The sequence below is a fragment of the Onychostoma macrolepis genome, chromosome 01 (assembly GCF_012432095.1).
Source record: "Onychostoma macrolepis isolate SWU-2019 chromosome 01, ASM1243209v1, whole genome shotgun sequence".
In the NCBI taxonomy this organism is placed as follows: Eukaryota; Metazoa; Chordata; class Actinopteri; order Cypriniformes; family Cyprinidae; genus Onychostoma; species Onychostoma macrolepis.
The window spans coordinates 4,635,944-4,660,673 of NC_081155.1; the positions used below are offsets into that span (position 1 = coordinate 4,635,944).

A 24,730-nucleotide genomic window follows, 5' to 3' on the forward strand; every position below is an offset into this window, starting at 1 on the left:
ACGGTAATTAAACTTTACAGACTGCAATGTGTTCGCCTTTAATTTCACGGGGACCCCTTTAAGAAAAGCAGCTGCGCTCAGTTGGAATCTGCTAGAAAGTCTGAGGGCGTGGCTAACATACACTTACATACGGGACAATACAAGCGTTCTACAGTATGAGCAGACCAGAATAGAATATGCATTAGAATTGTGAAGAACAATATGTCAGTGGAATAAACGGTGCTTCTGAAACACAAGGCGAACCAGTTCAGTTTTGAAGCCTCGCCGAAGACATCTGCTGGTCACAGTCATGTAGCCTAAATGCAAAGACTCCAAATCAGCTAAACACTTTTTGGTTTATATTTAAGAGCAATACGGAAATGAACAATAATGTAATACAATAAGAAAAAAAAGAAAAAAAGATAACTCCCCTGCTAACACACGACGTAACACTTACGTGACGTATTGGTATTTTGGGGTAATTTCATGATTTACCAATTGACAACGTAATTTACCATCAAATTACCAACTCACAACGTTGTCAGTACGTCCTCCTAACGTCGTGATATTACCAAGCACGTCCCAGATACGTACTCTATTGGTAATATAATTACTTACTGGCAAAGTAACTGCAGTCGCATGCACATAATTGCATGACCATCATTTACACATTCTTTAGATCTACCCCTAATCCTAACTGTCACATAAACCTGTTGACATTTTATTTTTAATGTTATTTAAAATTTTATAAAGTAAAACATAAATAAATAAATAAAAATTCTCTGTGTATATATGTACAAGTTTTTTTTTGTTTTTTTTCTCATGCTTGTGCAGATTTGAATGTGAATCAGAGAGGGTCATCAGCGCCCCCTGTTGTTTGGGTATATTAACGTAGTGATTCTTTCCGACCTTCCTTTTCTTCCAATGAAAGTTTGACAAGTCATTTCCTCATACAAAGGCTGTACTAAACTTAGGAAGTGTTTTGTTTGCAAGTCAGATGTGTTCTCAGAGAAATCTTTATTCAGTCTGTCTCTAAATGGCGCTTGAGGATGAGCTGTCTTGTCCTGTGTGTACTGAACTCTTCAGTGATCCGGTGTTATTGAGCTGTGGACACAGTTTCTGCCGGCAGTGCATTAATAGTCACTGGACCTCCAGCAAATCCAGAAACTGTCCCGTCTGTCGACAGGTGTCACCGCAGGAACCGGTGTCCAACCTGTGCTTGAGAAACACCTGTGAGTCTTACCTGAGAGAGAAAAACAAGAAAGAGCAGAAGGATGGAGAACACGAGTGTCCGATACATGGAGAGAAAATAGAACTGTTCTGTCAAAATGATGAACAGACTATATGTGCAACATGTATGGATTATGAGCACAGATGGCACAAAACACAGCCTTTACAACAGGCTGTAAAACAACGCAAGGTGAGAAAGTGTGTGTGAGTATGTGTGGCATTTTATATACATTTAATTTTGCACCAGCATAAAACAGGGTATTTTTTGTTATCTCTAAAGGGGAAGCTGAAAGTGGCTCTTCGTCCGGCTGAGAATATGTTGTTGTCATTACGGAATGGCGCAGCGAAAGATGCTAAGATCTCTAAATACAATCAGGTGACAATTTCTGTAGACATTCCATAAATTTTGTATTTATTTATTTTTTTCTCCATGGAGTGCAGGGTATATATATATCATTTTTTTTTTTTTTTATAATTTTTTATATATATATATATATATATATATAAAAACATTTTTTTTCGTGATAGTAAAGTTGAGATATGACAGGAAGCTAGATAGGAAGAGGAAGAGGAAGAGGAAGAGGAAGGGGGGGGGGGTAGCCTTGTGAGGCTATTGGCGCCGACATTCCATAAATATTTTACTAATTTTGAAAACATGTCAGAATACAATAAAGAACTAAACCGGTTACACCAGGCAGGAAAACAGGGGAGTGTTGCGAAACTGTGTGTGTGTTAAAATGAGAATTAAATGAAGGTCTCACTGTTCCGTGTGCTTTAAACTTTGTGGATCCAGTACATGGGTGAAGAAAGTCATTTTTCAACCCTATAGTTTCTAGTTTTTCAACAATATGCTTGAATTTTTTTAATAAATGTTATCAAATTAAAAAGAGAATCTACTGTTCAAGATGGCAATTTTGTAATTTAACCAACGTTTCCCAAAAAAAGCAACTAACTTCACAAGTTTTGTCGTTACAAATAGAGTTCAATGGAACTTGCGACCATAGCTAACAATTTTGGGAACGCATCCCAGTTCATCCATTATTGTCATCGTTTACTCTCACATCAGGAGAAAGGTAGCTCATTTTTAACTAGTTGAACTGATCGGAGTTACAAAACTCACATGATCCTTATTTAATTTGTTTTTCTATGTGCTGTTTGATGTCACATTTGAAATGTAACAGTCTCAAGCTCAGCAGACAGAGAGAAGAATCAGAGAGGAGTTTAACAAACTCCAGCAGTTCCTCAAAAAGGAGGAGGAGAGCAGGATAGCGGCTCTAAATGAAGAAGAGAAAGAAAAGAGAGGGAAGATGAAGAGAAAAATAAGCTCGCTCTCAGACAGACTGCGGGAGGTGGAGGAGAAGATGAAGGACGACGATGTCACCTTCCTTCAGGTTGGGATGAAAGCAACTTCACACACTCACACGTTTTGTTATTTTAATAACGAACAGTCACTAATCTAGTTGTGTCAATGTGCATTCCCACAGAATTATAACAGCATTATGAACAGGTATTTTTTTTTTTTCTAGACGAAAATATGAAAAAAACATAAAACATTATTATAATTTAAAAAGTGTATGTGTTTTAGGGCTAAACAGACACTTCCAGATTCAGAACTGAGTCCAGAAGCACTTATCGATGTTCAAAAACATCTGGGCAACTTGAAGTACCAAGTCTGGGAGAAGATGAAGGACATCTGCCCTTACTGTGAGTAGCTACTATGTCATTGTTCTTTACAGTAAGCATTTGCAGCAAGACACTATATGTGAATGGGGAAAAACTGTAGATCTGCTGATTAATGACAGTACAGTAAGACAACTGTTATGTATTACAAGTTCTCAAATGTTATGAAAGTTACGCATTATCTACTTATGCACTGATTTGCATACATTTCCAGAACATAAATCTGAACATTGGATTAAGCCAGGTTCAAAAATCTTGTTTGATTTTGCTGAAATATTACAGTTAAAGGTTTTTACTGAGGGGTTTTTGGATTTCTCTGTTTATCACTTCATAAATCAGAAAATACTGTCAACAGACAGAAAAGACGTGTTTTAGGATTAAATTGTTAAATAAATCAGGTGAATGATATGTGAACAAACCCCTCTCTAAAAATCTTCAGAATATAGATAAAACTGTCAAGTTTGGTGTATGCAAGTGCTACTAAAGAGGGTAAAACGATACGGATTGGAATTTAAATCTACAGGCGCAAATAGATAAAGTGCAATAAAATAAACACTTAAATGTGCATTTTTATTTGTATGTCGTCTTTCCACTAGTCTGAAAGAAGACACATTATGGAATGCAAAATCTCAAAACTGAACAGTGAATGAAAACACATGGGTTTAGCCTTAAGTTGGTTAACAGCTGATATTTTCTTCTAATCTCTCCAGACCCTGTGATCCTGAATCCAAACGCAGCTCCACCAGACGTCTCCATGTCGAATGACCTGACCTCTGTGACCTCATGTGTCCGTCGGCAGGACGAGCCCAACCCGCTTCTTCTGCACAGGAGCCGTATGGTGTTGGGGAGCGTGGGATATGGCAGTGGCGTTCAGATGTGGGACATTGAGGTGGGAAACAGTCGCCACTGGAGCCTTGGAGTGTGTCTTGGATCAGAGGAAAGATCTTTTGTGCAAATGTTGAACCCTGAAAACCCCTGCTGCTGGGGTCTCAGACGTGATGGAGATGTATACAAATTCCTGAACACTACAGCTACGTTCAAGCTGAAAACAAATCCCCAAGTAGTGCGCGTGAAGCTGGGGGATTGTTTTGATAAGAAGGGAGGATGGTGGAGGAATGTGAGCTATTTTGATGCTACACTTAATAGCATTTTTGCCTATTTTCACCTGCCTGCAGGGATGGAGCTCTTTCCATTCGTGATCCCAGAAAAGCGCTCCGGTCCGCTGCGTATTGTTCCTGCTAAAGTTACTGTGACATTTGAGCAGGTTGAAGAGGAGAGATCTTTGCCAGAGAGACATACTGTCTCACCAAAGGTGCGATGGAACGTGTTGTTTCTTGTATTGTTCTTCTTACTTGTGGTGCTGTGTGTTTTTGTAATGTATCATCTGATATACTGAGTAATAAACTGTTTGTAACTCATCATTGTTTTAAACTACTCCGTATCATGGGAACCGACTGTAATAATAGCTACTACAAAGCTTGCGAAAACACATTCGATCGGATTGTTGCATGGACGCTCGTGGTCGAATGCAGTCAAACAGACACTAAAGACCGCCTCTTCTCCGCCTACAGATCAAACATGTAATCAGGCACATGTTGTTGGGAAGCGTGCTAGTCAAAATATGTCATTTCTATAAATAAAATGCTTTATAGTCACTGTTAGGCACATTGATCATAAACACGGTTAAAATGCATCCTACCAGTGGCCTTCCTTCAATGCATTTTTTATCATAGGTAGATATTTCAATACAAGCATTTCAGACAAATGTAATTTATGCAATATCCAACCTTTAACCCACGGGGGAGGAATCAACCCACTATATGTAGCCCAATTCCATAGCCAAAAAAAAAAAAAACCTTGGACTTGGCAACCCTGCATCCAACACGAGCTGCAAGAGTCAGATTTGACTGATCACAGTTCGAGAGTATAAGGAGAGAGATGACGGACAAGACGTATCTTGTAAGACAGGGTAGGCAGCGTTGGTGGAGTGCCACTGTCCTGCAGAGTTTAGCTTCAATCCTGAAAAAAAAAACTCACCTGCCTGTAGCCTTAGTAATCCTGAAGGCCTTGATTAGCTTGTTCAGGTCTGTTTGATTAGGGTTGGAGTGAAACTCTCCAGGACAGCGGCACTCCAGGACCAACGTTACCTACCCCAGGAGGTCCTGGAGGGTCAAGCTAACTGAGGTCTTCAAGATCACTAGAAAGCTACAGGCAGGTGTGTTTGATTAAGGCTGGAGCTAAACTCTGAAGGACAGTGGCCCTCCAGGACCGAAGTTGCCCAGCCCTGCTTTACACAGAGTAGGCGTGATCGCAAAAGTGAAAGTGAACAGCGATTAAAAAGCAATTTAAATACCCTGCATATTGATAACGACTCCCTTATTAGAATGTTTGCGGGAGCTGGCGGTAATGGGCAGAATTTCAGGGGGAGCAGGATTAAAATGGACATCATGACATGGATTTTTATTTATTTATATATATATATATATATATATATATATATATATATATATATATATTAATATGTACCTTAAGGTTTACTTATAATGTTAATAAAGTTTTATTTATTTTTAATTTTTGCACAAAAAGTGGAAAATTATTATTTCAACCCATTGTGAGATCTCTAAAATGGGCTGTTTTTAAAGGGTGGGTCCTTTAAGGCTTGTCAGTATTCGGCCACTGTTAGCAGGCTATCTAGCTACTACAAATAGTACTAGAGTACTACTTAAGTATGAATTTCTAAAATAACCAAAACTCAACAACATAAACAACCCTGAGGGCAGTTTCAAGGACAAAAGTTTGGGAACCACTGATCTAAAAAGCAGCTTAAACCACAAATTATCACCAAACGCTGTATGAAACACTTTAATATACAAGGTTTTTTATTAGACATTGCTCAATTTGATTGGGAAAAAATTACATTAATCCCAGATATTGAAAGTACTTGGAAATATTTTTATGATAATTTCATTCTGATTATTAATAAGCATGCTCCTTTTAAAAATTTAGAGTTAAGTGCCGGGATAATCCGTGGTTTTCAAGTCGCACTGTCTGACCTTATTCATGAGCGGATGCTGCATGGGCTAAGGCCAGACAAACTAACTTAAATCCTGATTGGTTGTATTTTAAACAGCTTCGTAACAAATGTACATTTATGATCAGAAAGGCAAAAGCAGAGTATTTTCTTGATAAAACGGAAAAATCAGCAAATGCGAGTAAGTTCTGGAAAAATATAAAGTTTCTGACTGGTAATAGATCTGTTTCAGGTCTTCCCAATTGCATAACGAAGGATGGTTTTAAAATAATGGATAAATTACAAATGCTCAATTGTTTTAATAGCCACTTTACTGAATCAGGGTCATTGTTTCAGACTAATAATTATACCACTGTAACTTCTGAATTTCTTAATGCAGAGCAGCATCTGTGTACAACAGAGTTCGTTTTAATCATATTACTACTTCTGATGTCTGCTCTGCACTACAAAACTTAGATGTGAATAAATCGTCAGGTCCTGATCTTATTGAACCATTGTTTTTAAAATTAGCGGCTAACATTATTTCACATCCATTGACATATCTGTTCAATCTTTCCCTAACAACTAAGGAAATTCCACAGATTTGGAAGTCTGCTTTTGTTGTTCCTCTGTTGAAAGGGGGTGACCCTACTTTATTAGATAACTATAGACCTATTTCAAGTTATGTATCTTGTCAAAACTTTTGGAAAGTCTTATCAGTAAACAATTGACACAGTATTTACACTCTCATAAACTTTTGTCTATCAACCAATCAGGATTTCGTAAAAAACACAGCACTATTACGGCTGTTTTAAAAGTTTTAAATGATCTTGTGAGGTCCTTAGATGGAAAACACCACTGTGCATGTCTTTTATCGATTTAGCTAAGGCATTTGATACAGTGAACCACAAGATTTTGTTAGATAGGCTCAGAAGTGTTGGTCTATCAGACAATGTAGTCTCATGGTTTAATACTTATTTAAAGGGAAGAACTCAATGTGTGCAAGTGGAAGGTATTAAATCAGACTTATTGGAAGTGGGTACGGGAGTCCCCAAGGATCTGTATTGGGGCCATTACTATTTATTATATATATAAATTGTTTAGACGTTAACATTGATAATGCAAGGTTCCACTTTTATGCAGACGACACTGTCATTTATTGCTCTGCTCCTACAAAACAACAAGCTTTGGGTGACTTACAATCAGTGTTTGATATTATTCAAGCAAGGTTTTTTACTTTAAAGTTGGTCTTAAATGTTGAGAAAACAAAATTTATGTGGTTATCAAACTCTAGAAATTCTTCGGATAGTCCGTCGTTCTCCGAACTTTGCAAGGGAAACTGATCACATTAGTGTCAGAGTATAAGTACCTGGGCATCATAATTGATGATACACTACGTTTTAATACATATATCAATTATTTGCGGTTAAAGTTGAAGAAGCGGCTAGGATTTTATTTCAGAAATAAGTCTTGCTTTTCATTTAATGCAAGGAAGAGGCTTGTGTCTGGAACTTTTTTACCAATTCTTGATTATGGGGATGTGGTGTATCAGAATGCCTCTTCTTATCTTCTTGCCTCTTTGGAAGCTGTGTATCATGGTGCTTTAAGATTTATTACAAATTGTAAATTTTCTACACATCATTGTATACTTTATAATAGAGTTGCCTGGTCTTCACTTGCTGTTCGAAGGAAAATGCATTGGTATTTACTGATTTACAAAGCTATTCTGGGTTTTTGCCATCCTATCTCTGTTGTTTGATTCACCAAAAGTAGTTGTTAATTATTCATTGCGTTCTCAGTCTTTTACAGTCTTCATGTACCTTCAGCACGAACTAATTTAGGTAAAATTGCATTTGAATATGCTGCACCGTCAGACTGGAATTCTCTTCAAATGAAACTCCGGCTAAATCAGTTGGTGTCTCCTTGTAAATTTAAAACACTTTTGCGTGGAATAGAAAATGATTTAATGATTTGCAAATGCTTTTAATGCTGTAATATTTTATTGTTGTGATGTATTGTTCTTTGTTGTATATGTATTTGTATAACTGGGCCGCCTATCTTGGCCAGGACACTCCTGGAAAAGAGATTTTTAATCTCAGTGAGGTTCTCTCCTGGTTAAATAAAATAAAGGCAAATAAATAAAACGCACAACTTCTCTGAGACTCACCTGAGAATGCGATGAGGATCTACGCCACTAGAGGGAGTACTATTTATTCATATGAGTGGAGGTGAAGGAAAACAAGCCCTTTAAACAGGTAACTAGAAACGAAAGTAAACGGGAGGGTAAACAGACGCCATTTCGGTTATTTAAAAGGCTGCATATTTTGTGGTAAGTTCAAAACTTATTTCTAATGTAACCATGTAATCATATAAAAATCTGCTGATATTTGATAATTTGATTTTCTGCACATGGGATTTCAATACCAAAACACTTTATTTCGACGGCTTTATACAGCTCTGACCAAAATGTACGTAACGATTTGGTGCTTTCGTATATTATTTGTGGTGTATTTTGAATTACTCAGAATGCTGGCCAACATAGCCAACACAACATATACATAAATAAATAAATCAATTAATTAATTAATTAAAAAACAGAAAGCTGTTCTGTGAAGTGATTTTTCAAGTGTTGTTTTTGTACATAATAATCAGAAACAATCATTGAACCAGTGGTTGCTCTTTCTGTTGCACAAACACGAGAAAATGAAAAGAGTCATAGTTGTCAACTTGCAAAAGTAATTTCTGCTTTTAACTGATTTGCAAGTGTAATACACAGGGGCGTGTTTCCTTATAGCAGTCGCCATAGTCGGTTGGTCGTTGCCATATGCCTTATCTACCTAGAGCCTAGGCCAGGGGTGTCAAATTCATTTCCTGGAGGGCGGCAGCCCTTCAGAGTTTTGTTCCAACTCTGCTCCAACACATACCATCTAGTTTTCAAATAAGCCTGAATGACTTGATTACCTGGATCAGGTGTGTATAATTAGGGTTGCATCTAAACTCTGCAGGGCTCCGGCACTCCAGGAACTGAGTTTGACACCCCTGGCCTATAGGCGATCGTCCCAGCAGTAAAAGCTGAATAAACCGTAACAAACGAGTAATTAAATGTACATAAATATATATTTTTTAAAAACCTGAACAGCAGCAACCGATGTTTGAACTTAAACATAAGTCAAATTAAAAATTGTAAATGAAGCAATCACACATAAAGACTGACCAGGAACATAGCATAGCTGCTAGTCTAGTTCATTTGGCAGCGTGTTGTTATATTGGACTGAACTGCAGTTGTGCTGTATTAACTTGTAATGCACTGAACTTTTGCTGTATTACCCTAATGTGCTACAATGAACTGTAAGTAAACTTCACTTATCTTCAGCTGTTCTGCAGTTATCCTATAGTAGATTAGGAGCGTCATGCGCTCTGTTATCATTTACTCACCCTCATGGAACATCATTATTTTTTATATCTCTCTATTTGTCACATTTCTTCTTCTCTTTTTTGGGAAGAGGATAATCAATCTCACAACACTCCTTTTACAAATGAGAGTGGGAGGACACTGCCTCCAAAATGAGTCTTCATAACAAGAGAAAAAATGAGAGCACGAAGAGTGATCAATGCATGAGGACTGATCCTCCTGAATCCCATCATGGAACCTCTGACCCCAGGTAAAACACTAGTGTTTTTTTTTTTTTTTTGGCAATTTGCAGATGCTCCAAAGTGACTTACAGTGCATTGTAGAAGCCTCAGGTGAGTGAACATTGTAAATTTGTACCATCACAAAATCATGTTCCTCAACCGCGTTCACTGTTGCTCACTTTTAGAATAATCTTTCCAACCTACCCAAACAGCCAAGTCCCTTGCATTTTTTCCAGAAAAATCTGTTCATCTTTCTGCAAATACTTGACTGAATCCTGTTTATACCCCTCATTTTATATAATTAAAAAAAAACAACCAATCTTTTCTATACTTTTATTCTTATCTATCCTGTACTGTTGAACAATTTTGGAACTCTGTATTACAGCTTTTCATAGTCACTGTCTCACTGTCTCCCACTGTTCACTCAATAATGCAAATTAAGTTATAATTATTATTATTTTTTTATTTAATTTTTTTAACATATTCTTCTTATGCTGCATACCCTTCTTTCTTTTTCAGGCCACAAAATATTTATTATTTAAAAATGTCCCCTGCACGCTTGTCCATATAATGGCAGTGAATAGCAATCAACATCAAGCTTTTAAAAAAGACACAAAAGTATCACAGTATAATCACGAGACCCCATGATTGTATGTATATATATATATATATATATATCAGGGCTCGCAAAATTTCAAAATCCCTGCTAGCCCTTCGGTCAGGTACTCTTCAGATTTTGGTAGCCCAAAAATTAATTTAACTAGCCCAAATTAAAAAAAAAAAAGATATAGAAATATAGAAAATCAGATAGGAGTTTAAATGTCAATCAAAAATATTTTCAATACACAAATATCAACAACTATGAAGGAAGGAATTTTATTTCACTGTGTACAGGGTATCTGCAGAATTAAAAAAAATAAATTTAAGGAAATTTATGACCCATTTTAAGAGCTGCACAAGTAAAATGAACACAGTATGAGCGGGGTTGGACAATGTCTATGATAACATACAGTATTGAGCCATAAAATTACATGGTTTACAGCTCAGATACAGGTTTTCAAAAAATTCTTATACAACAGCATTTCAGGCTATAGACCATTTTTATGAAAAGGGATAAATCAAGCATATAAATTATTATGTTAATATAAAATGTATAAATATTATTAATTGTTTAGATTTTTAGAAGGCACATTAACTTCTTTCTTATTTACAACTCTATGTGTTTGCTGCGTAAAAACATGAGTTGATATTTGCATTGATCTGACCATAAACATCAAGAAAGGCTTATTGGAAATGCAAATTCATTCTCTGCCACAAAGTGGCGCTTTAGGAGCACTGAAATATTGCGGTTTCCCCGGAAACGCTGTACACAAAGCAGCTCCGCGCTCATAAACACTGCTTTATCAGGAATTATAGGTAAAATGAAATTAAAATGCCAATGACACGTTTCTGAGGACAGTCAGTTCCCTTCAGATACATTCACATAAAGACATCCAAGCCGCGTTTTGACTTGAAATGTGCAGCGATCATATTTATTCAATGACATCATTGCCTTTTGAAGTTTAATCCTGCAGTATCGCGACTCTTGTCTTTCCGTCCCCAACTGTAAGACCTCTTGAAATTATAATTAAGACATTTCTTATACCATTTAACGTATTTAAAACGTTTTATGGCCTATACTAACTCACTTTAAGAGTTTTTAAAGACTCGCGTGAGATCTGTATTTAAGGTAGCCCGTTGGACATCACAGTGATAAATTTTGGTATATATATATATATATATATATATATATATATATATATACACTCATTGCCAAAAATATCGGCACCCTTGGTAAATATGATCAAAGAAGGCTTTGAAAATTAATCTGTATTGTTGATCCTTTTGATCTTTTATTTTAAAAATTCACAAAAATCTAACCTTTCATTGGATAATAAGAATTTAAAATGGGGGGAAATATCATTATGAAATAAATGTTTTTCTCAAATACACATTGGACACAATTATTGGCACCCCTAGAAATTCTTATGAGTAAAATATCTCTGAAGTATATTCCCATTCATATTCACAATTTTGAGCACTCCAGGGTGATTATGAACATGAAATTATCCAGCCATGGCTTCCTGTTTCACAGAAATATAAATAGGAGGGAAAACAAAGCCCAAATTCCCTTAATCATCCATTACAATGAGAAAAACCAAAGAATATATTTCTGATGTGCAGCAAAAGATAATTGAGCTTCACAAATTAGTGAAGTGTCTTTAAGAAAAGAGCTAGAGCAGTGAAAATTCCCATTTCCACCATCAGGACAATAATTAAGAATTTCCAATCAAAATAAAATGTTACGAAACTGCCTGGAAGAGGACGTGTGTCTATATCGTCCTAATGCACGGTGAGGAGGAGAGTTTGAGTGGCTAAAGACTCTCCAAGGACCACCGCTGGAGAATTGCAGACAATAGTTGAGTCTCTGGGTCAGAAAACCTTTTAAAAAAAATGGTCAAACAGCACCTACATCACCACATGTTGTTTGGGAGGGTTTCAAGAAAAATTCTCCTAGCTCATCCAAAAACAAACTCCAGCATATTCAGTTATCAGACACGACTGGAACTTCAAATGGGACTGGCTTCTATGGTCAGATGAAACTAAAAAATGAGCTTTTTAGCAGCAAACACTCAAGATGGGTTTGGTGAACACAGGGATAAAAAGTACCCCATGTGTACAATGAAACATACTGCTGTATTTTTGATGTTGTGGGCCTATATTTCTGCTGGAGGTCCTGGACATCTTGTTTAGACATATGACATCATATTATTATCAAATACCAACAGATAAAAAATCAATAAGTGACTGACTCTGTTAGAAATCTTATAATGGGCCATGTTTGGATCTTCCAACCGTACAATAATCCAAACACAAACCTCATAAACAACACAAAAATGGGTCACTGAGCACAAAACCAAGCTTCTGCTATGGCCATTCCAGTCCTCTGGCCTAAACCCTGTAGATAATGAGTGGTGAACTGAAGAAAAGAAGCACCAACATGGAGCTGTGAATCTAAAGTGGTCTGGATGAAGGAATGGTCTCTGATCTCTTGTCAGGTGTTTTCTAACCTCATCAGGCATCATAGGAGAAAATTTAGAGCTGTTAAACTGGCAAATGGAGGTTTCAAAAAGTATTGAATAAAAGGGTGCTGTTAATTGTGGCCAGTGTGTATTAGAGAAAAACATTTATTTCATAATGATATTTCCCTCAATTTTAAATTCTTATTATCCAATGAAAGGTTAGATTGTTGTGAATTTTTTTAATAAAAGATCAAAAGGATCAACAATACAGATTAATTTTCACAGCCTTCTTTGATCATATTTACCAAGGATGCCGATATTTTTGGTTAGTGTTCTGGGGATATATACAATTGGGTTTGATGAAAAGCAAACTAAAACTTAATGTAATATATATTTTTTTAAATCTAAATTTAAGACTGTGCTGTTTTTGTATTTTTTCAGTATCAGCAAGACAAAAACACAGAGATCGAAATCTCCAGGACCCAGTGGTGTGTCTATGAAGAGTAACAAATCCATTCTGCAGCCCCCTGAACTCAGTAACAAACCAGGGACCTCTGACCCTCCGTAAGTTGCCAATTTAATGTAGTGCATCTAACATGAATGATGTGAAATAACACTACATGTAATCCAAACACAGAATATGAAATGTACATCACAAAATCGACTCAAAGAGGGGCATCATATCTCCATTTTCTTTCTTTCTTTTTTAAGGGGAGAAAAACTTGACTTGATCAGATCTAATCAGTCCACTACATCTCACTATCAAACACAAATTAATCAAGACAAGACTAAAATAGTCCTGCAGACATACACACTGGAGACTGGAGACCTGCGGAGAGTCAAAGACAAACACAAAACCAGCATGAAAATCAAGTATGGGAGCTTGTTTGAGGGAATCAAAACAAAGGAGACCCTCCTGAACAAGATCTACACACAACTCTACATTATAGAGGGAGAGAGTAAAGGAGTGAATGAAGAACATGAGGTTTTACAGATGGAGAAAACAGCCAGAACAAAACACTCACAAGACACTCCAATCTACTGCAGTGACATCTTTAAAGCCTCAGCTGAACCAGGATGTGAGGAGAAAGACCAGATCAAGACTGTTCTTACTAAAGGCATCGCTGGAATCGGAAAAACCATCTCCGTGCAGAAGTTCATTCTGGACTGGGCCGAGGGAAAAGCCAATCAGGATGTAGATTTCATGTTTGTGCTTCCATTTCGAGAGCTGAACTTGATCCAAGATCATCAGTACAGTCTTCACAGACTTCTGCTGGACTTTCATCCTGCACTTAAAGATCTTGACTCAAAGATTTATGAGGAGTGTAAAGTTGTGTTCATCTTTGATGGTCTGGATGAAAGCAGAATCACACTGATGTGTTCAGATGATCAGAAAGTTTGTGATGTGACTGGGACTTCATCGGTGGGTGTGTTGATGTCAAACCTCATGAAAGGAGAGCTGCTTCCCTCTGCTCTCATCTGGATCACCTCCAGACCAGCAGCAGCCAATCAGATCCCCTCCGAATACATCAACCGTCTGACAGAAATTCAGGGATTCGCTGAGCCTCAGAAGGAGGAATATTTCAGGAAGAGAATCAGTGACCAGCATCAAGCCAGCAGAATCATCTCACACATCAGAAGAGCAAGAAGCCTCCACATCATGTGCCACATCCCCGTCTTCTGCTGGATCTCATCCACTGTGCTTCAGAAGCTCCTGGAAGAAGATCTGAGTGCAGAAATCCCTCAAACTCTGACTGAAATGTACATCCACTTCCTGCTGATTCAGATCAACATGAGGAACCAGAAGTATGAAGAGAAAGAATCAGAGAAACTCCTGCAGTCCAACAGAGAAGTGATTGTGAAACTTGCTGAAGTGGCTTTCAAACAGCTGATGAAGGGCAATGTGATGTTCTATGAGGAGGACCTGATTGAGAGCGGCCTAGACGTCACTGATGCCTCAGTGTATTCTGGAATTTGCACTGAGATCTTTAAAGAGGAATCTGTGATTCATCAGAGGAAAGTCTACAGCTTCATTCATCTGAGCGTTCAGGAGTTTCTCGCTGCATTTTATGTGTTTTACTTCCGTGTAAGCAGCACTTCAGAAGCATTATTAGATTCACTGCATAATTTGCATAAAAGAGCAGTAGATAAAGCCCTTGAGAGTGAGAATGGACACCTGGATCTGTTCCTGCGTTTCCTGCTGGGCGTCTCACTGGAGTCCAATCAGAGACTCTTACAGGATCTACTGACACACACAGAGAACAGTTCAGAGAGCATCAGGAGAACCACACAGTACATTAAAGAGAAGATCAAAGATGGACAAAGACTCTCCACTGAAAGATCCATCAATCTTTTCCTCTGTCTGCTGGAAGTCAATGATCAGGCTCTGTCTAGAGAGATTCATGAGTTTGTGAAATCAGACAAACACTCAGAGAAGAAACTCTCTCCTGCTCATTGCTCATCAATTGCCTACATGCTTCAGATGTCAGAGGAGCCTCTGGATGAGCTGGATCCCATGAAATTCAACACATCAGATGAGGGGAGAAGAAGACTGATACCAGCTGTGATCAACTGCAAAAAAGCTCTGTGAGTGTTTCATTCTCAAGATTCTAAATAAATAAATAAATAGTATTTGTATTTTTTGGTTCAGTGCTTGGCTGAGACTAACATAACATCATCTTTAATTAAACATTTTCTCCCATAGTTTTGCTGGCTGTAATCACACTGGTCAGTCCTGTAACATTGTGGCATCAGCTCTACAATCCTCAGACTGTGTCCTGAGAGAGCTAGATCTGAGTAACAATGACCTGCAGGATTCAGGGGTGAAGCTGCTCTCTGATGGACTGAAGAGACAAAACTGTCAGCTGGAGATACTGAGGTTTGCAGTTCTATATATTTTCGTTTGCCTAATCTCTAATGGAGCCCATTTATTCTGGCTACTACTTTCAATTTCCTTATTAAGCATTTAGAAAATTACATTAAAATGCTTATAAGGGCTCCAGCTCAGATGTTAACATGTTAGCTGCTCTATCTAACCATTGCTCCAGTAGTAGTAGGCTGGTGTTCATATTGAATCACTTGAAAAAAGATTTACAAAAACATAATGTGACCGGTGATTCCATGATGGAAACTCTGCCGGCAGATCATAAAACAGGAGTTTTAAAAAAGCAGCTGGTAGGCCATGAGTGGTGTCATCTGAACAATCCCAGTTTGGATTGATTAAAGTGCCCCTATTCTGGATTTTTGAAAATTACCTTTCATGCAGTGTGTAACACAGCTCTAAGTGAATGAAAACATCCTGCAAAGTTTTAAATCTGAAAGTGCAACGTGTATAAATTTATTGTCTCTCAAAAGAAAGAGTTGACTCTGAATAATAATTTTTTATAATTTTTATTAATTTTTATTAATAATTTTAAATAATTATTTTTCATTTGAAATATGTTTATTGGCCACTTTGTCACACATAACATACACATATCACTGACAACCAATAGTACTGAAATTGAACTGTGTGTAGTGCAACTGTAGTGAATGTGACTGAATAAAATAAAAAGAAGTGAAGTTGTAGGCCAGGGATGGTCAGCATCAGTCCTGGAGAGCCACAGTCCTGCAGAGTTTTGCTTCAACCTTAATAAAAACTCAACTGCCTGTAGCTTTCAGGTAACCCTTAGACCTTGATTAGCTTGTTCCTTGAATTTGATTAGGGTTGAAGCTTAACTCTGCAGGACTGTGGCTCTTCAGGACCAACATTGGCTGCCCCTGGTGTAGGCAATGAGAGTGGTAACATCCAGCACATTGTACCACAGCACCATGGACCACCTCCATGTTCTCCGCTTACATGAGGTGCACACCATTTTTACTCAATCTATTGGATTGTGTCTGAGTTTCCTCTTCGGAGGACCCATCAGACAAGTCTTTAATGTCATCACAGAGTCTTCTTCATTCAGGACAGCTGGATTTACACCCACAACTCCAGATTAACCCTGTGGCACATAGTCTAGGTCATCGGCATTAGATATTTCAAACTCTGAATCAGGACTAAGAATTGCCTGATCTTGCCCGTCCTGTTCTTTTTGTAGCATCTCTACAAACATTTCAGCCATTAGTCTAGAATGATTGAGACCAGCCATACTAAAACTCTGGATAAAGAAAATCGAAAGCACAAGAATATTTTCAAATGCACATCAAACAGTTGTTCAAGTATATACTTGGTGGAGTGGAGACAGTGATGAAGCCAATCTAAGTAATCCAAGATATGGGGATGGTTAGGAGGCCATGATGATGGTCAGAGGGCAATGGGAAAAATTTGGCCTGGATGCCGAGGGTCACAGCTCTACTTATATACTTATAATATATTGTCACTGTCAGACAGAAACCTTGTTTGTGCAAAGCTGTTACTTTTCAGGAACACTGACAGACATAAAGTGTGACCAATAGCATTGAATTATGATGAAAAATAAAAACAAGGAACTATGGAGATACAAGGTTTTCGCCTGACAGCAATGCTATATACTTGTATATAATAACGTTCTTATTCAGCTTTTATTTTGTTGACCTAGCTAACATTAGCTAACTAGAATAGAGTATGTCAACAACAAGCTAGCTAATAGTATTGGACATGTTTCTCTTTCTCACTAATAATGGATTTCAAGGTCAAGGTAACCTTTCTATGTCTAGTTATCTTTCACAATATATCAAATATTTCCTGTGGTAATAAATTATAAAATAAGACTTACATGCATCAAATATACAAAAGCAGCCATGTTGAGTTGTGAAATGTGGGGAAGGTGAAAAAATTTCTGCAGTAAATATGTTCCTACTTGCAAAAAATTTGCAAATATCAAAGGGTTCTATATGGGTCATTTTTGTGTAAAATTGATGTAGAAATACAAAAACTGTGTTTGTTTATAAAGAAAAAAAAAAAAAAAGTTAATGAATACCTGGAATAATAAATGATAAAATGCATTTATTTCAGAGATTCATCAAAGAAACACTCAGCCATGATTGACATAGCATAGGAAATGAATACGGGTAATTTTAGACCCATGTGTGTAAAATTGATGTTGAAATACAAAAACTGTTTGTTTATAAAGGAAAAAAGGAGAAATATTTCACCTATGAGAAATATTAATTATGTTTCTGTGTGATGAACGTAAATAGTGGTCCTCAATCTCAACAGGTGGGTTGCACGTTAAATGAAGTCAGATATTATTGCACTTTTCACTGTACACGAAGCAGACATACTTAAACATTGAGCAGTTTTAGCTGGGCGATGTTGATAAAAATGATCCACTGTTTGAGATTTAGCTGTTTTTTATATTTATATGTAGCCTATTCTTTATTTTAGGGTCGGTGAATAAGCAAAAACTTAGGATATGATGATAATTCACTGTAGTTCATTAAGACATGGACAAACCCGCAAATGGTTTTATTTTAAAGAACAACTGCAGTGACAAATAAGACAATAATACCAAATAGTCCATCAGCGTGAACTGGGGTTTTATGTGTGGATAATGGGAATAAAAACCTTGCTGAAATAATATATATATATATATCGTATATAGGCCTATTTTAAATGTTTTTGTTTACTAGAACAGCTGTTATTAAATCTGACCTAGTACAGCAAATATTATTATTAATGTGCTTTAGTGTGTATTAAAGCAATAAATGTTAATTTTCTCTGCAACAGTTTTATTTATACTTTTATATAGGCTATATGCACAAATTTTATTACTGGTTTTATGGCTTGAAAGAACCAGGAATCACTGTACTATATTAGGCCTACTGATTTTAGATTTTTAGTAGTTATTATAGTCTTTAATAAATTAAAAAATTATTAATCACAGAGAAGGTCTCTTTTACTCATTAAAAGTGCACACGTATCTATTGCACAGATTTACAGCTCTGAGTGATTTAATATTTGATAGTTATACAGGTCTATATGGGTACAATGATCGAGTGTTAATAACTGAATCTAAATTCATCCTGTACACAGATTATAACACGCACACACAATGAGGGTGTGGATACATAAATAATTCGATTTTTAATATCTGATGTCACGGACACTTATTTACTATGAGAAAGGAACCTTTAAAAACTGTAAGAGAATCAATAGGCTCAAATATTTTATTAAGATATAAACAAGGAAACATTGAGCTTGCCATGAAAACATTTTATTAACACTTTATAACCTACAAGTTTGTGATGCATTGAGCAACGTAGGCTGTAACTCATCTCTTTAAACAACAACAAAAAACGGTTGTGCTTTAAAACGTAAAATCAGCCACTTATGTTTGTGTTTGTCTATCTCTAAAATACAGTAAATTATCATCATTTGCGTATAAAATCCCAATTTAGTGCTTATCTGCGGCCTGCCGATCCTCAAGGAAATATGAATAAAGCGCTATTCAGCCTGAAGAACTGGAGGTGCTGTCATCAAGAGTTTATTTGTAAACAATGACTTCATCTGACTAAAATTACCATGGTTACACTCTAAAAAATGCTGGGTTAAAAAGGGACAAACCCAGTGATTGGGTTGTTTTTACCCAGCGGTAGGATTATTTTGACCCAGCAGTTGGCAGAGGTGTGAAGTCCAGGGGTCAGAAAGTAAAAGTCCTGCCATATGTTTATTCCACCCATGAACTCAGCAGCTGATTTCACCAGAGGAGGAACCAAGTCATTCCTTTCAAGTCACAAACAAGTCTCAAGTCAAATGCCATGTCCTCAGGGAGTTAATAAGATAATTAAGTGACTGAAGAAAGCAACATCACTGAAGAAAAGAGAAACACAAGAACATCCAGGTGGATACTGCATACTGGTGGTGGATGAGGAGATACCCTCTCACTTTGTAAAGCGATTTGAGTGTCTAGAAAAGCGCTATATAAATGCAACAAATTATTATTATTATATGACTTGAGCCACAGCCTTGGATGGAATCAACTGAAGAAAAACATTAAAAAAAAACAACAACATGATGCCACCATAATTGTGGTCAGTGTTTGCTTTAGTTGGGCTCTTTAGACTTTTAGTAACTCAAAATAATTTGCTTCTAAGCAATTGCAATATTGTTTCACTGCAAATAGTTGTGAATTTCTGAATCAAACCTAGAAGTAGCAGGTTAGCTTTTGGCTTCTGAAAATTAAAACTCATCTGAATGAACATCATGAAGTGGTCTTTCTTTGGTTTATTGATGGACATTCGAGCATCATTGAACTGGATAAAAAAAAAGTCCTATTGAACAAATACCACCATAATGCTTCAATATTGAAAATAAGAGAACTTTATAGGCTCAGGCTTTTAGACATGCACACTTATCATATGATCCTCAACAGTGGTGACAATAATTTTTCATACGTGCATGATGGGAGTTTTTACTATGGTGTTACCCAGCATGCATTGCAACATGAAGCATTTTGTTGATATTCATATGCTGGTTCTTGATGTCTGTGTGCGTCTAAGTAATGCAGGTTTTCCAATTTTCATATGCATTACATAGATTTAAATTATTTCACTATAACTATTTGAGCAGCACTTCACTTGCATGCTGTAGTTTCACAGCGTTGATTAAGCAAAACCTGAACATATAAATGAAAAAAGGGAGGAAAAAATTATTTTGATTGTAACCAGGCCAACTCATGATGACTATTTTATCATATGAAAACAGCTAACACCTTCTTACTGCATAGCACTGAACTCTCTGCTTTACAACACCACATGCATTGCTACAGAGAGAAATCTGACAGAAGAAGTCAAGGGTCAAGAGCCCAACTAAAGCAAAAACTGATCTCCATGATGGTGGCATCCTTTTAACCAATAAAACATCAACATCTGATTGTCTGTAATTCTCAATAAAAGCAGGTGTTCATCACTAATGCACAATCAACATTTAATTAGTCACTTAATTATCTCATTAACTTGAACTCTTTGAGGACTTGGGATTTGACTCAAGACTCGTTTGTGACTTGAAAGGAATAGGCGCGTTCGACTTGAAGGAGCGCTGCGCAGAATGATCACTGTGTGACATCAAAGTACCGCGAGAACAATAAGAGAGCAGATGGATCCTGATGCTTTCGAATCACTCTCATGGTACTTTGATGTCATACACTGACCATTCTGCGCAGCACCGCTTCAAGTCGAACGCACCTAATGTCTTGGTTCCTCCTCTGGTGAAATTAGCTGTCTCAGTTCATGGGTGGAATAAACATATGGCAGGACTTTTATTTTCTGGCCCCCGGACTTTCCACCTCTGCCAACTGCTGAGTCAAAACAACCCAACCACTGGGTTTGTCCCTTTTTAACCCAGTGCTGGCTTATATTTAACCCAGCATTTTTTAGAGTGTACTAAACAGATAATAATTAAGATAGGCCTATGATTCTAGAGTTACCACATAATATAACATAATATTTCTGTAATATGGCCAAATCAATTACAAAATCGTACACAAAGGAATGCGCATGCTCTGGTCTACACCAATAAGATTTGCCGTGTTATAAACCAATGGAACCGACACTTGACACCCCGCCCCAATGTGTCACCCTGCCCCGATCGTCCAGATTGCACTCTTGAGTACTTGTTTCTACCTGGCTAACACACATTAATGCCAGGAGTAAATAGGACCTTTGAGTGGCCTTGTTGTCCAAGTTGGTAATATTAATAGGTGAAATTACAGGTACATTAAAATGATTCATTCAAAAACAAAATTGAGTTACAGTAATCACCCTCATGTGGTTCCAAACCTATTTTAAAAATAAGAGAAAACATGAATGAGATTTCTTTCTGCAGGTTGTCAGGCTGTATGGTGACCGAGGAAGGCTGTGGTTATTTGTCTTCAGCTCTGAGTTCAAACCCCTCACACCTGAGAGAGCTGGATCTGAGCTACAATCACCCAGGACCATCAGGAGTCCAGCTGCTCAAACACAGACTGAAGGATCCAAACTATAAACTGCAGATACTCAGGTATGTGGGGCAGCCATAATTTAAGGACCATTCATACCAGGCACAATTACTACTGACCACAGCCATATCACCTGCAGCCCAAGACTGGTTGCCCACTGAAGCTAAGCAGGGCTGAGCCTGGTCAGTGCCTGGATGGGAGACCTTCTGGGAAAACTAGGTTGCTGTTGGAAAAGGTGTTAGTGAGGCCAGCAGGGGGTGCTCACCCTGTAGTCTGTGTGGGTCCTAATGATACTATACTGTCAACAAGCACCGTTCTTCGGATGAGATGTTAAACCGAGGTCCTGACTCTCTGTGGTCATTAAAAAATCTCATGGCACTTCTGGTAAAAGAGCAGGGGTGTAACCACCTACACACAGTAGGTGTGTCCTGGCCAAATTCCCTCCACTGGCCCTTGTCAATCATGGCCCCCCAATAATCCCCATCCACTTGATTGGCTTTATCTCTCGCTCTCTCCTCTCCACCTATAGCTGGTGTGTGGTGAGCGCACTGGTGCCATTGTCCTGTGGCTGCTGTCGCATCATCCAAGTGGATGCTGCACACTGGTGGTGGTTGAGGAGACCCCCACATGATTGTAAAGCGCTTTGGGTGTACAATAAAGCACTATATAAATGCCTCATTCATACTGTAATGATAATGATGATATATTTGAAAAATATTCAAAAGGCCTGTTCACACCAAGAACGATAACTGTTAATTCAAGGATATCTGCGTCCACACCAACCAATGATAACTGTCTTTTTTTAAGATAAAATTCTAAGATTCTAAGTTCTAAGCTAAGATAAAATGTTGAGGGTGTAAAAGCAGAATACAGTCTAAGACAATAATAAAAAAATAAATAAAACTAAGTTTAAAATGTGTAAGCTAGCGCTGTATCTACAGTGTATGTGCACTGGGTTGCTTAAGATTATTTTCACTGGATTCATGAAAGTGAATGTTCCAAATCCTTCTGTCCTTTTTGAGCTATTTGTGTTTAGATGTAGAAGGTTTAATAAATACACAAGTTTTATTTGTTTTCCATCAAACTGGGGTGTAATTTTAAATTAAAATGCATAAATCTAAGATTTGAAACTAAAACTAATGCTAGGACTGTTAAATGTCTAAATCACAATACTCTTTTAACACTTATTAGTGGTCTATCAGGTTCAAATCCATACTTTTAAGCATGGTATTGCTGTATCTATTTTACAAAATGGTGAAACTGTTTCATTGCATCTTAGTTGTCATTCCATTGAACTTTTGTTGTTGTTGTTGTTGTTTTGTCTTAGTTTGGACCACGGAGGATATTTCAGGATCATGCCAGGACTGCGAAAATGTACGTCCTCACACACACACACACACACACACACACCTACACACCTGTGCATATTACATGATGTCATTGATGTTATGATCTCTCTTCTTGTGTTCAGACGCCTGTGATCTCACACTGGATCCAAACACAGCACACACTCAACTCATCCTGTCTGAAGACAACAAAAAAACAATATGTGTAAAAGAGGAGCAGTTGTATCTTGACTGTCCAGAGAGATTTGAGCGCTTTGAGCAGATTCTGTGTGGAGAGAGTCTGACTGGACGCTGTTACTGGGAGGCTGAATGGAGTGGATGGGCTCATATTGCAGTGGCATATAAAGGAATCAGCAGGAAAGGTGGGAGCGACTGTCGGTTTGGACTCAATGAGAAGTCCTGGAATCTTTACTGCTGTGATACGATTTACTCTGTCTGGCACAATAATAACAGGACAAACATTTCTGTCCCTTCATCTTCATCTACTAGAGTAGGAGTGTATCTGGACTGGCCAGTCGGCACTCTTTCCTTCTACAGCGTCTCTGACACACACACACTCACACACTTACACACATTCAACACCACATTCACTGAACCCCTCTATGCTGGATTTAGACTGTATCCCGATTCTTCAGTGTTTCTCTGTCAAATTTAAATTTTCAAAGGAAATGCAGAGACGCATATGCCAGCTAAATTCCACTACAGAGCATATAAATGAAATGGTATTTGTGACTTTTGTAGTTAGGAGAAATAATTGCAATATTAGGATCACAATTACCAAAAATAAAGGACCGATTTAGGGATATGAACTTCAAATGGCAATAAATAAAGTTCTTCAGCACTTCTGAAACAAAGATGCAGTTACCTTTAGCTCCAGGCTTTCACAGACATATTTTCATAGTATCTTTTCAGTATCATTTTACTATGTTTATCATATTGAGAAGTTTTGATTGGCTTTCACAGACCAATTCCCCTTACATTTGAGGTAATATTTTTTAAATTAATTTATTTATCTAGTACTTTATTTAAATTTTACACTACATTTCATAACGTCTGAAAACGTCTGTTTTTTTTCACCTGTAGATTTTAAAGGGTCTGACCGCAGGTCACTGGTATCAGATATCATCTGTCGTTGTCTGTGTTTTAGTTGAGTTACAGAAAGTCAAATTGACATTTTATGTTACTGTTACATTTTTGCTGTATGCACTGTTTACATTTCCTTTTCCCCCATATTCTGGATTATTTATTAATTATTAATTAACCTGACTGCATCTATTTGACTTCATGTGACTACAGCTGTGACAGTAATGTTTAAGTTTCAGATGTTTCAGACCAGGCAAAAATGTTTGTAACAGCTGCACTGTTTAATACTGGGTTACAGGTGGTTTTCTTCAAAATATGTTTGCTGGTAAGGCTTTGAAATATGCAAGTTTCATTTAGTGGATACAAAGATATTAGTTATATTATAATATATACCATTTGGATGTACAGTACACAGTAAAACCCCCAGTGTTAAATCAACACTCCCAGTGTATATATAATCCACACTCAGAGTGTTAAAAAAGTAACACTGAAGCAGTGTTAAAGTTAATGAGATAATTAGTTTAGTAATTGAGTAATGATTGAGCATTATTGAAGAGCACCTGCTGTTAACAAACTGAACCATTGAAAGAAAGGAAACAAGAACAGAAAAAAAGAGACGAGACGAGCAGAAAAACAAGAACTACAACTGACTTCAGCCACAGCCTTAGATGAAATCAACACAAGATAAAAGAAGACATTAAATCTCTCAAGATCTCAGCAGAGGATGATTAAACAACTCCACAAACAGCATCACCAGCTTCACACGTTACTAACCAGACTGACTTTAGATGTTGATGTTTTAGTTTTGTT

General features: G+C 37.3%; 2 protein-coding genes across 3 annotated transcripts; both read left to right on the forward strand.

The window, feature by feature from the left end:
- The first annotated feature begins 777 nt into the window (after nucleotides 1–777).
- On the forward strand, nucleotides 778–4,663 carry LOC131547648 (E3 ubiquitin-protein ligase TRIM35-like). 2 transcript variants are annotated; one of them, XM_058788276.1, is made up of 6 exons: nucleotides 778–1,399; nucleotides 1,490–1,585; nucleotides 2,406–2,600; nucleotides 2,694–2,716; nucleotides 2,795–2,913; nucleotides 3,600–4,663. In XM_058788276.1, exons 1-6 carry the CDS (start codon nucleotides 1,016–1,018, stop codon nucleotides 4,283–4,285), a joined length of 1,503 nt encoding a protein of 500 aa, XP_058644259.1. In that variant the 5' UTR covers nucleotides 778–1,015; the 3' UTR covers nucleotides 4,286–4,663. The 2 variants fall into 2 exon arrangements, with proteins under 2 accessions (XP_058644259.1, XP_058644258.1); XM_058788275.1 differs by having other exon boundaries at nucleotides 782–1,399; nucleotides 2,391–2,600; nucleotides 3,600–4,599.
- Nucleotides 4,664–8,153: 3,490 nt separating this feature from the next.
- LOC131547536 (NLR family CARD domain-containing protein 3-like) lies at nucleotides 8,154–24,368 on the forward strand. Its single transcript, XM_058788185.1, has 8 exons — nucleotides 8,154–8,228; nucleotides 9,403–9,561; nucleotides 13,036–13,158; nucleotides 13,306–15,180; nucleotides 15,299–15,472; nucleotides 21,380–21,553; nucleotides 22,819–22,865; nucleotides 22,963–24,368. The coding sequence occupies exons 2-8, from the start codon at nucleotides 9,464–9,466 to the stop codon at nucleotides 23,490–23,492; spliced, it is 3,021 nt and encodes a 1,006-aa protein (XP_058644168.1). The 5' UTR covers nucleotides 8,154–8,228; nucleotides 9,403–9,463; the 3' UTR covers nucleotides 23,493–24,368.
- The last annotated feature ends 362 nt before the right edge of the window (nucleotides 24,369–24,730 follow it).

Coding starts and splice junctions, on each gene's coding strand:
- LOC131547648 (XM_058788275.1), top strand. CDS start 1,016: ATGGCGCTTGAGGATGAGCTGTCTTGTCCTGTGTGTACTGAACTCTTC. Junction 2,717..2,794: donor TATAACAGCATTATGAACAG/GTATTTTTTTTT, acceptor TATGTGTTTTAG/GGCTAAACAGACACTTCCAG. Junction 2,914..3,599: donor GAAGGACATCTGCCCTTACT/GTGAGTAGCTAC, acceptor TAATCTCTCCAG/ACCCTGTGATCCTGAATCCA.
- LOC131547536 (XM_058788185.1), top strand. CDS start 9,464: ATGAGTCTTCATAACAAGAGAAAAAATGAGAGCACGAAGAGTGATCAA. Junction 13,159..13,305: donor CCAGGGACCTCTGACCCTCC/GTAAGTTGCCAA, acceptor TTCTTTTTTAAG/GGGAGAAAAACTTGACTTGA. Junction 15,181..15,298: donor ATCAACTGCAAAAAAGCTCT/GTGAGTGTTTCA, acceptor TTTCTCCCATAG/TTTTGCTGGCTGTAATCACA.